The 10,926-nt window shown below is 48.6% G+C and overlaps 2 protein-coding genes across 3 annotated transcripts; both read right to left on the reverse strand.

Annotated features, from left to right (window-relative positions):
* Positions 1-3,729: 3,729 nt before the first annotated feature.
* LOC136552030 (uncharacterized) lies at positions 3,730-6,142 on the reverse strand. Its single transcript, XM_066543576.1, has 2 exons — positions 5,714-6,142; positions 3,730-4,195 (listed from the first exon to the last, which is right to left on the reverse strand). Exons 1-2 carry the CDS (start codon positions 5,891-5,893, stop codon positions 4,022-4,024), a joined length of 354 nt encoding a protein of 117 aa, XP_066399673.1. The 5' UTR covers positions 5,894-6,142; the 3' UTR covers positions 3,730-4,021.
* Positions 6,143-6,637: 495 nt separating this feature from the next.
* Positions 6,638-10,526, reverse strand: LOC136552031 (AT-hook motif nuclear-localized protein 10-like). 2 transcript variants are annotated; one of them, XM_066543579.1, is made up of 6 exons: positions 10,247-10,526; positions 9,342-9,992; positions 8,781-8,833; positions 7,983-8,114; positions 7,622-7,777; positions 6,638-7,375 (listed from the first exon to the last, which is right to left on the reverse strand). In XM_066543579.1, exons 2-6 carry the CDS (start codon positions 9,856-9,858, stop codon positions 7,106-7,108), a joined length of 1,128 nt encoding a protein of 375 aa, XP_066399676.1. In that variant the 5' UTR covers positions 9,859-9,992; positions 10,247-10,526; the 3' UTR covers positions 6,638-7,105. The 2 variants fall into 2 exon arrangements, with proteins under 2 accessions (XP_066399676.1, XP_066399675.1); XM_066543578.1 differs by having other exon boundaries at positions 6,640-7,375; positions 7,616-7,777.
* Between the last annotated feature and the right edge of the window lie 400 nt (positions 10,527-10,926).

The raw sequence follows: 10,926 nt of genomic DNA on the forward strand, positions 1-10,926 counted from the left end.
TCCTTGCACCGAAGTGCTTGTAGTAGGGGGTTATAAGCTGGGTGAGAGAGGGAGCTAGTCCCAGGTCTCGGCGAAGAGTGGTGCGGGCTGCTTGAGACGTTGCTCTCAGGCAGCGGGAGAGCGTGCGTGAATTGAGTGAGTGCGTTTTCACATGAGGACCGGTGTGGTCCCGATCCCTAGAAACGGCCCTGGCTGCTTCCTTTTATAGCCGCAAGGAGGGAGCCAGGAGTACATGAGAGAGCTACATGTGGAGCCTTAGCGAGGAAGGAAGATCTAGTACTATGGCCTATTCCTGTAGCAGCACAGTGTCGGGAATGGCAATTGGTACTTGATCACTGGTGCGTCATGCCGGCCATGCTCGAGGCTGTTGAAGTCGTAGGGGTCCTCGTTGACGTCTAGTCAGCATGGCCTCCGCTGTAGGTGACATGCCGTGCCTTGTGAATTTTTGACTTGGTGGCGCGTCGAGGCCTGGCAGGTGTTTGTGGCTGACTGCGCAGAGGCCTGGGAGGTGACCTGAGTATGATGCGGGGGCCTCGATGGTCAGCGTCGTACCCGGTTTAGGTGGAAAAGTGCAGGGCATGTGGCCGCAGGGCATGGTAACCCCTGCACCGTCAGTAAGGGATGGTAAAAAGGAGATTCGACCGCTGTCCCATCGCTCCTGTTGTTGTACCCTGCCGGTCGTGGCTGACGTAGTGGGTGCATTCAGGCGCATTAAATGGATGGGACAGCCTGCCAGAGGGACGACCTCGGCGAGACGGCCTCGGCGGGGCGAATCGGCCTCAGCGAGAGGGCCTCGGCGAGGGGCCTCGACGGGGCGAATCGGAAAATCGGCCTCGGCGAGGGGGCCTCGGCGGGGCGGATTGGAGAATCGGCCTCGGCGAGAGGGCCTCAGCGGGGTGAATCGGAAAATCGACCTCGGCGAGGGGCCTCGGCGGGGCGAATCGGAGAATCGGCCTCGGCGAGAGGGCCTCGGTGGGGCGAATCGGAAAATTGGCCTCGGCGAGAGGGCCTCGGCGGGGTGAATCGGCCTCGATGAGAGGGCCTCAGCGGGGCGAATCAAAAAATCGGCCTCGGCGAGGGGGCCTCAGCGGGGCGGATTGGAGAATCGGCTGAGGCCTCGTGGTTGTCCTTCGGCTTTGATATTTGTAAGGTCTAAGCAATCTTTTCGGTTCTTGCTTAGGGTACCCCTTTTTATGGTATCCGACAGGAGGGGAGTCGTGACACCGGCGATGTGGGGGTAGGCGTCGGAGAGCTCAGGTGTGGGCCATGGGCATCGATGGCGTACGGGCGGTGCTGGAGGGGAGCTTGCTGCGCCACCGAACAGGAACCATGGTTGCGGCCTCGCATGCAAACATAGCGAGAGGAAGGCAGGGGTAATTTGGAATATAAATTGGACAGTAGCACTGAATGGCATTCTAGTGTGATGTCCGTGTTTCATAATGGTAAAATAGCGAATCTCATTTGCACGATGGCAAACTAGCGAAGCCCATTTACAAGGATGGCAAAATTTCCATTTTCTCAACTGGGATTGGATTGGGTGTCGAGCTTGTCGGACCGTTTGTATTCTCCTTTTATTGCATCGCTGCCTTTTTTCACTTTTATTACCGCTGATTTAGCACGTTTAGTTCGACAACATGACAGTGAAATGCCGTTGTTTGGGCCTTTAAGTCGCGCTGTTTTTAGGGGGTGTTTGGATCCGGCTACTGAAATTTAGGAGGTGTGTCGGGAGAATGTTGTATAGGGTGTTCGGATACTAATAAAAAAATAAATTACATAATCCGTAAGTACTCCACGAGACGAATTTTTAAGCCTAATAAATCCGTCATTAGCACATGTTTACTATAGCAAAACATTGTCAAATTATGAACTAATTAAGCTTAAAAGATTCGTCTCATAAATTAGTCGTAAACTATGTAATTAGTTTCGTAATTAGTGATTGATTCCTGAACCAGATGGGCTACGTCCAAATAAGGCCTATTCTACTAGCCTGCTGTACTACGTCCAAATAAGGCCCGTCCAGCTTTCATAAAGTCGGGCTACGGCGGTATGGCCCATACTATAGGTTTTTGTTTTGCTCAAGTGTCATTTCTTTTCTTCCATAAAAAACCGTCACTCCCCCCTCAAAAAAAAAAAACGTCACTCTATTTGCAAAACTTCATTGAATTCAATAAGAATTACGAAATTTCATAAATCTCATCCATCTTTTCGGTTTTCTACTCATTTCCACTCGAAATCTTTCACGTGTGACGATGCATTCATTCAAGATAACATAGAAAGAAAAAAAACGGCGTACAAATCAATTCTACACACGATTTTAATAAATAATCATTCCTGACAAATAATCAGTCGCTAATTCTAAGAAGCAACATGAAGGGAAGCTCTCCTTATGGCTGGACGGCGGCGAGCCTGCACGCGCCGAACGAACGCGCGTTCCATGACACGCCATCCTCTGCCATCCACGCCCCGTCGTCGAAGTTGCGCGCGTAGCTCGCCGAGTCGTACTCGTACCTCGCCGCCGCCTTGGCCCGCAGCGGCCGGGCCACCCTCCCGGCAACCAACGACCTCCGCGTGCACGACCACCGCCGCCGCGCGGCGTACAGCCGGGCGACCCCTGCGGCGGCTGCCCGCCTCAGCGAAGCCCACGCCCACGCCCTCGCGGCGCCACCCTCGGGCCGCTCCGACGACAGCCTCTGGTACGACGTGAGTCGCATCGCGGAACCGGCGGCACCGGAGCTGGAGCTGGGGCTTAGCTTCTGATCGTCCTTCGTGACGTGCGCACGCCGACGTGGTTGGCGACTTGGTTCGATGGGCGCGGCTCACCCGGGGCTTTATAATCGTGGCGCAGCATGATCGCCATGCCACCGTGGTCATGTGTTCGATCCAGGGGTGTTTTGGGGTTTTCCGGGCGGGCATCTCGTGGAGTTGTTTCGCACAACTTTCACGGCCGAGCTGGACAGTGTGGGGCGGGCCTCAAGCTGGACTGGAGAAGGACGACGACCTCCTCTTCGTCTCCCCAGCTGCCAAATGGATCCACTGCTACGGATTGTTCTCTGTACTCTGATCATTCTTAATTAGTGGCATTTTCCACTCCAAGATTATCGATTTTTCTATACGGTTTTTAAAAGAGTGGCTGACAGGCTTTTTGTGCTCTTTTTTAGTATTTTTTATTCTATATAATAATTCAGTGTGGTATAGCATTTTCTTAGTATAAATTGGCACATTTCCCTAGTTTTGTTAAGTTGCCAGCAACATAATTCCTAACAGTTATGTTATTACTTAACCAAATATAATATAAACCGTCTGGCATAGTTCGGCCAAAATATGACCCTATTTTCCTAGATGACATGACTGGCATAGTTCTCAGACGGAGACGTGCATAGTTCTCAGGCCGTTTGATTGCATCTGGTTTCTGGTGAACTGAATTGCGAGCGCCAGGTGCTGCATTAGGTTTTGTTCGATTGCGTCTGGTGAACTGAACTGCGAGCGCCAGTTCCAAACCAGCTGTTCAGAACGGCGATTCCCCTTTGTTTATAAGTTTTCTGGGGTGTTCAAAGTTCGGGGTCCGAGTCCGAGAACACCAATGCAAGCTATCAACAGCTTCTTCGCATCCAATCAGCTCGAACGCCCAGCACAATCTGATACACCAACCAAGCCACAGCAGAGCGGCTGACCATTTATACGAACTCTGAACTCATATTTTACTATTTTAGAGCCAGCATTGAGTTGGTCTAGCGGGCAATAGCCTGTAAACATATCAGCAAGAACAAGGCATCACAACTGGCAACAATCTTCAGTCGTCATCAGCTCCCATTGCAGCTGTTCTAGTTGCCCAGTTTTTTATAAACAAGACAGTCTTAGCATAAGTATCCACTATTCTGTTAAGGGCATTCCAGGATTTCCTGTACAAGGAAAAAGAATACAATCTGAATCAAAATAAGGGCTTTGCAGGACTATGTGGCTATATCTAGACCAGCACTGACTACAGAGCATGTGTTGGCCCAGTTCAGTGCCAGTCCATCTCTCATTTCTTCGCCTTAGAGAAACGGAGGCACCTGTACTTCTCACCACTGACAGTGATCTCAAGGGCTCCATCTTGGTTGTCTTGGCTGGATGCTGTTCCCATGAGGACGCTCTTTTCCTTCTCTAAATTCTCCTTTTCCATCTTCAGCCTGGCTTCTTGCCGTGCAATCTCAGCCTGTACAGGACAGAATTGAGATAAGTCATGTTGTAGGTCCCTAATTACAGTTAACAGTGATGAATTGGAGACATGCTTGACTTTCATCCATCAGTAAGATCCTGCTCAAATGCATACTGCTCGCTCCAAGCCTCTAATACATTTCAAGAAAACTGAAGTGGCACAGCCATCAACTAATTTTGCTCCTAATTAGGCAAAAGAGAACAGGCTTTACAGTTCTTGCTTCAATACTACATGGCATAGCAGTTATGTTAATGATGATGATCCAGTACCAAGTGACTAAGCACTTCCTTTCTCTATAAAATACCTTGTTACAGTTTGAACTAAGCCATTCCCATATCATGCACTTCAAATTAAGCCTTCCGTATAATGAGTTATTGATTCAACTACAGCCCAACATATGAGCACTTGTACATAACACAGCATGAGTCAAGATCTGCATTGCTGGCCAGACCATCAGACTGAGAGAAATGTGACATAGTAAAGACATAACTACACTACTGCAACAATAGCTACTAAATATGTAAGGAGAAACAGGCCAAATGTGTGCAATCAGCTTCCATAAGTGAAGCAAGAAGGGCAAGATATATCTTATTCTGGTGGTACTAATCATGCCAAAACAAGGCATCGCACAGCAAAATGCTAACACAAACACAAGGAGTAAACAAATTATGGATGGGTACGTCTAAATCAAATGTATCCCCCCAATACCCTTTAAATTTGGGCTATTTGGATCCTGATATAGATATCTCCTATTCTTGTGGTTGATCTGCCACCCCTGTATATGTATTTAACCTCCTCAGCCATATACACTCTCCACTCGAAGCACTAACCCCACCCAACACCTCTCTCTCCTTGGTGCCACCACTCAATTGCATCCCGCAAATTACCAAGCCTCCACTCCCACTTTGCGAACCCAAACTTCCCTGGGAATCCATCCTTCCTTGTTAGCGGCTCCCACTGCTGCCTTCTAAACATTCCTCGTTGCCCCTCCAATCTCCCCTGCTGACACCAATACATACTGCCAGGCTATGGCTGCACAGCTAATTCTTGGGTTTCACATAAATGAAACCTGAATCCTGAACTGACGATCCCAGCTTGAGCCTTGGAGCTCAAATCTCAACACACGGAAATCATGTTAGAAATCGGGATGATTTCATCTACTATGTGAGAGCTATCATAACACAATTTATATGAAAGGATCAATCGTTGAAAGGAAAAAAAAAATCTTAGACGGCATGACTGAAACCCAGTAGAGAAGGAAAGCAGCCCAAAAAACATACTGTAGTGGTTGCTGATGAATCCTAACTCAACCCAAACTACTGCACTTCACTTCAATGGCGGTGTGCCTAAAGCGGATTACAAGCACCGATTGCAGAAGAAATGAAAAATGTGTCGACATTGGCCAACATCGGCCAACTCATCAACGGCAAGTACAGCACGCAAACAGGAGCAGCGCGCACTGATTGTTTGAGGTTTCAACGCTAAGACGTGAATTGGGGGAACTGCGGTGATTACCTCGCGGCGGGAGAGCTCGGCCTTCCAGGCGGCCTCCCGCTCGGCGACCTCGCGCTCGCGCTCCTCGATGTAGCTTTGCATCTCGCGCTCCTTCATGATGCGGTCCTGGATGTCCGCGTCCAGCGCCTCCTGCAGCTCCTTCACGAACCGGTCTACTACCGCCTTGATCCGCACCGACATCGCGCCCCGCCCGCCTCTCCCACTCTCTTCTTCCCCCTCTCCTTTCTCCTCCTCCCCCGCGCCACACGCCTCGGGCGTCGCGATTAACAAGGTCAACGGACGTACTCCTTTGCGTATCGCTATCTGCGCCTGTCTCCGGCGGCGATATCCATGGGCGGGGACAGGCGGATGGACGGGGCGGCTAGCCGGCTAGGGTTCCGAGGTGGCGGAGCGGGCGCCGGAGTTCCGTGGGCCGCTTGTTCAATTTCCTGGTCGTTTGGGTGCTTTCGTTGCTGCGTCCTCGTGTCGTCGTGTGGAAGAGAAGAGGCCGGGCCCAGCGACAGCGAGTCGAGGCAGAAAGCATACGTCTCCTCGTTTCGAAGGCGTCTTTTTGAGAAGGCCGTAGATGTTTGCTTTGTGATCTTCGCTCTATACATACATGTATTATGAACGTGTATGGTTTTAATTTTTTTTCCCGAGCGGTAGGAATATATTTCGGGATTTGGTTTACGTATTTCCAATCCTAGAAAGTATAACCCATTTGATCTTGCAGTGCAACACAGATTATGAGACTATCTTTAACAACAACACCTCAAATATAAGACCCATTCAACGTTTGGGTAGCGCTACAGTCAAATGGTTCAATACACATTCGATATCCTCTCCAACAACAGGACACAAAAGAGAATACTTTCTACAAATAGGTTTACAGGTTGTGCCTCTCAGACAACTCAAAATGGATCTCCCGTATAGGTACTCTGTTGAAGACTGATTTTAGATCTCCTGCTATCTATTTTGGGTTTAGATGCCTCATATAAGTCACCTATTGGAGACCGTCTGAGAAAATATCTGAGAAAGTCTCATACTTACTGAAAGTCAGTAGTCAGATATCCGGTTTTTATGTGCCAAGCATTTTGACGAGAAAAGCTAAAAATAGGTGATACATATATTTGCTTCATCCTTCAACAAGGCGGAGAAATCGCGTGCGCCACACAGTAGAAACCAAGAACTTCCAACGTGCTGGTGCTGCATAGGGGCACAGGTTCAGTACACGGCACCCATATCCATTCCAGACGACAATAAGCAACCACCTAACAATGCACGATTAACATCTACAGCAAGAGCTACAGAGTCTTTTCACCACCTACAAGCCTGCTGCTTCTCCCCGAGTGAGCTTCATCCTTCAGTTCTTTCTGCCAGTTCTACCACGGTCAGAAGGTGTCTGGGGCCTGGTCATTTCCAGGACAGGCCGGAGAAGCCCCCTGGCTGCTGCTGCTGCCCATGGCCGCCGCCGCTGGCCCCTGCGTGCGGCGGGCTCGGGGCGCCGCCGGATGACTCGCTCAGGCTCAATGTCCCTCTCGACGGCGGGCTGCTCGGCCCTGCCGCCACGCCCGTCGTCGTCGGCGCGAGCTTTAGTGGCGCCGGTGATGGGTCTGACGGTGACGCAGCAAGCTTCTGCTGCTTCGGCTCCTTTCCATCGGCGTCAAAGCTCCCGACAACGATCTGTAGAGTACAAATAACAACAACATTGGTGGTCAATGATCACTATGCAATCGGAGAAACAGTCGACGACAACGCTCTGTAAATTCTTCTACATCTACTACCACGAATTGAAACCAGGAAGGTACAAATTTCAGCAGGATCCAGAGAGCAACGGTTAGTAGAGATGTACACGTGTAAGCAGCCCTGAATGAAGCCGAAATCTACTCATCACATGATTCATGGATGAGAGAGGTGGCAGACCTGTACCGGTGAAGCAGCCGTCAGAAGTCCGGCAACACTACCACCCAGGACACGGCCATCAGGGCCTGCTAGCGAAACGCTGAGCCCACCAGTTCGACTGCGATGACCACCATTCTCTGATAGAAGAAACGACCCAGACAGAGACAGTATCTCGAAACGACCCTGTGCAGGAATCCAGGAAACAAGATTTCAGTTTTCACAATCACCTAGTACTACATAGTACAAATACCAGCAACAGTGATAGCTCGTAGACAATAAACATCAGTAAGATCACTTTTCTGAATCACTATACCTGGCGTAAAGTGCTCGAGCTAGCTATTTGTATCAAGTGTACTGATAACTTGTGATGACAGTTAAAAATACAAACCTCGTATGTCACCGTTCCGCCTGAAGTAGCAGATTGCCGAAGCGTCACATTTGATATGGCGCCATTTGCTGAAAGGATGCAAACCGCGCGTGTCCCGTGCTGAGAGAACGACATGATCTTTGCCGATACGTCCTGGAAAGCAAAAAAAAATCCAAGCCATTTACAGCAGTGAACTGATAAAGGTTATAAAAATGCAACCTCTCATCTAAAAAGATAAGAAGCCTAACCATCCTGAATGCTGATACTTTTGGGGGAAATAACAGACAGATGTCCAATGGAACTTTATAATAATAAACAGAAGCTAGTGAGTGGTGACCAAGCCGGTAAGTTGTTAATACTGCACTGGCTTTCCACTAGCTTAAGCATCCAGTTAGTTATATGGAGTTAAGCTTAAGCCTCAATCCCAGGTCACAGTGGGAGACTTAGCATTCTGGTAACACGAGTTCTGGAAGTATGGAAGCCGAGGATATGACTACGTTTTTCTCACATATCCAATGGACTAGAATATGATATGTCCTGCTTTAGTAATAAGTGCTCAAACTTAGCCTTAAAATTCAGTAAAATGGCAAAAGCACCACTAATGCACTACAATTAATAGCTTAATGCAAACTAAGAGTTCCATTGATGACAGCTGAATCAGAATTCAGAAAGATGGTTTACTAGTAATGTTAGACCTTACTTTTTTTTTGATGAAAATGTTAAACCTTACTTTATTTAACAAAAAAAAAAAACTAAACTGAATAATTTACAGACAAATGGCATGCAGATATATGAATAAGAATCCAGGATTATCTATACCTCTCCGGCCTTTACAAAAATGAGATGAGGTGTAAAACCTGCCCCTCCTGGCCCTGCAAAACATACCCGAATCAACAGCAAATTCATCAACGCATGCAAACTGGAGGGCTACACGTTCTGAAACATCAGTAGTTTCTAGGTTGGGACGAAACCTGGAGTCTTCAAATTTCAGTTATTGAATAGATTGGAGTATTTCATACTTCAATAATGTAACAGCCAAGCATTACGCATCCTTAGCTAGACATTCCGACAGAAATTGCAGAATGATTCAACTAAAATGGCCTATCCTACATGCAAACTAAAGAAGAGGTTTCTTCTTTCTTAAAGAAGGTTGCGAAGTACTAATTACTGACACCACTCTAGCAGTCCATCACCTCAGATCTAATCAAAAGCCAACCAGCAATTCTGAGCAAGTCCAGGCCGTATTTTATAATTCGTTGTGACAAAAAAATACTAAGAAACAAGATGAAAATTGCCCCTCCCGGTTCTTGAGCTTCATCATAAATTAAAATAAGAAAGCTAAAAAAATACGGTCTCTTATGAGGATGCACCCAATATTACCAAGAGCAGGCACGTGCTTCTTGTTGGTGGAGCCCTTCGGCCGGCCCCGCTTCTTCGCGCCGTCCGGCGACGCTGACGGCGCAGCGTTCGGCGCCTTCGGGCCGTTAGGCGAGAAAGGACCGGAAGCTCCAGGAGCCGGCGGCGCCGGCGCCGGCGCCGGCGCTGCAGCCATGGATGCGGGCACCAATGCCAGCGATATGGAGCCGTCGGGGCCGTACTTTCTTGGCCGACCACGCTTCTTCTTGGCCACCGGCTCACCCGCGCCGCCCGGGTGCACCGGCGGGCCACCATTGCCTCCCACGCCAGCCAAGCTTGAAGCAGCCACGGGCTGGTACGTCGCCGTCGCGGGCGGCACGGAGCTCACCGGGGTGAAGATGGCGGTGCCGTCCGTCGTGTACGCCATGCGCAAACTCTGCGTTCCCCCGGAGGACGGCGGCGTCGCCGGGGTCTTCGGCAGCCCGAACGGCTCCCTTCCCGCCATCACTCCTTGCTCCGGAGACGGGCTCACCTCCATCATTCCACACTGAACAAGTGTGCGGAAACAGAAGCGGCTACGAATCTGCAGCTCTCTCTTCCAGCGATTTCTTGGACTGAAGGTTGCAGCTCTTCTGCTTCACAGCAAATCTTACAACCGGCGAACGGAGCTAGGAACTGCAAAAATCATAAACCCCGTGCTGCTCAAAGCTGGAAAATTTGACGATGAACAGAGCGAGTTTTACAGCGTAGGATGAACAGAGCAAGTTTTACAGCGTAGGGTGGCAGCAGCTTGTAACGGCGGGGAAGAAACGAGGAGAAATGGAAAACGAAAATGGGAGGAAGAAGCCGTAAATCACAATAAAAAAAGAGAGAGAAAACAATGGAGAAGGTAAGGATTTGGCAAATAAAGCAGAAAAATTAGAGATTACCTGCCGGAGAAATGAAGCAGAGAATTCCTCCAAGAGGTCTTCAGATTTCAGAAATTAGTATAGCACTAGGAAAATGGAGACAAAAGGCAAGAAAATAGTCAGGAATAGCAAGGCGCAGAGCTCGGAGCTCAAGAGTCCTCGCAGGCCACTCAAAACAACTCAGCTCAAGCAGCCGATGAGAGAAATCAGCTTATGTCCCACGTAATTTCCCCTCACATCACACAGCCTTCTTCTATCTCCATTTTTCTTTCTTTTCTTTTCCTTCTCCGAGCTCCCCTCTTCGCACGTAATCTTTTGTGATGAAAAGAAAAAGGTTTTTTAGTCGGGAAATAAAAAAAATAGGCGGGTAAATGAAGCACGTCAGGATTGCATTGGCAAGGCTGTCTTCAACACGAGACTCAAAAAATAATCTCTATAAATATAGTTTCCAATAAAGTACCTATACGATTCATTTTAGATGTCAGGAGAGACATAATCTAAATTTAAGTAATCAAAGTATAAATATGTATTGTATTTTAGGTCGAGGTTGTTGGAGACGGTCTACGGGTCTACCTTATTTGACGCCCTATGATGCTTATTTTATTTACTTTGTGGCCTCCTATGCTTTTGGCTTTATCAGCCTGTTCGTTTCTTCGTAATGTTTGACTTGTTTAGTATGAGAGAAAAATATTGTTTCAGCT

This window comes from Miscanthus floridulus, chromosome 4, assembly GCF_019320115.1.
Source record: "Miscanthus floridulus cultivar M001 chromosome 4, ASM1932011v1, whole genome shotgun sequence".
NCBI classification, from domain to species: Eukaryota; Viridiplantae; Streptophyta; class Magnoliopsida; order Poales; family Poaceae; genus Miscanthus; species Miscanthus floridulus.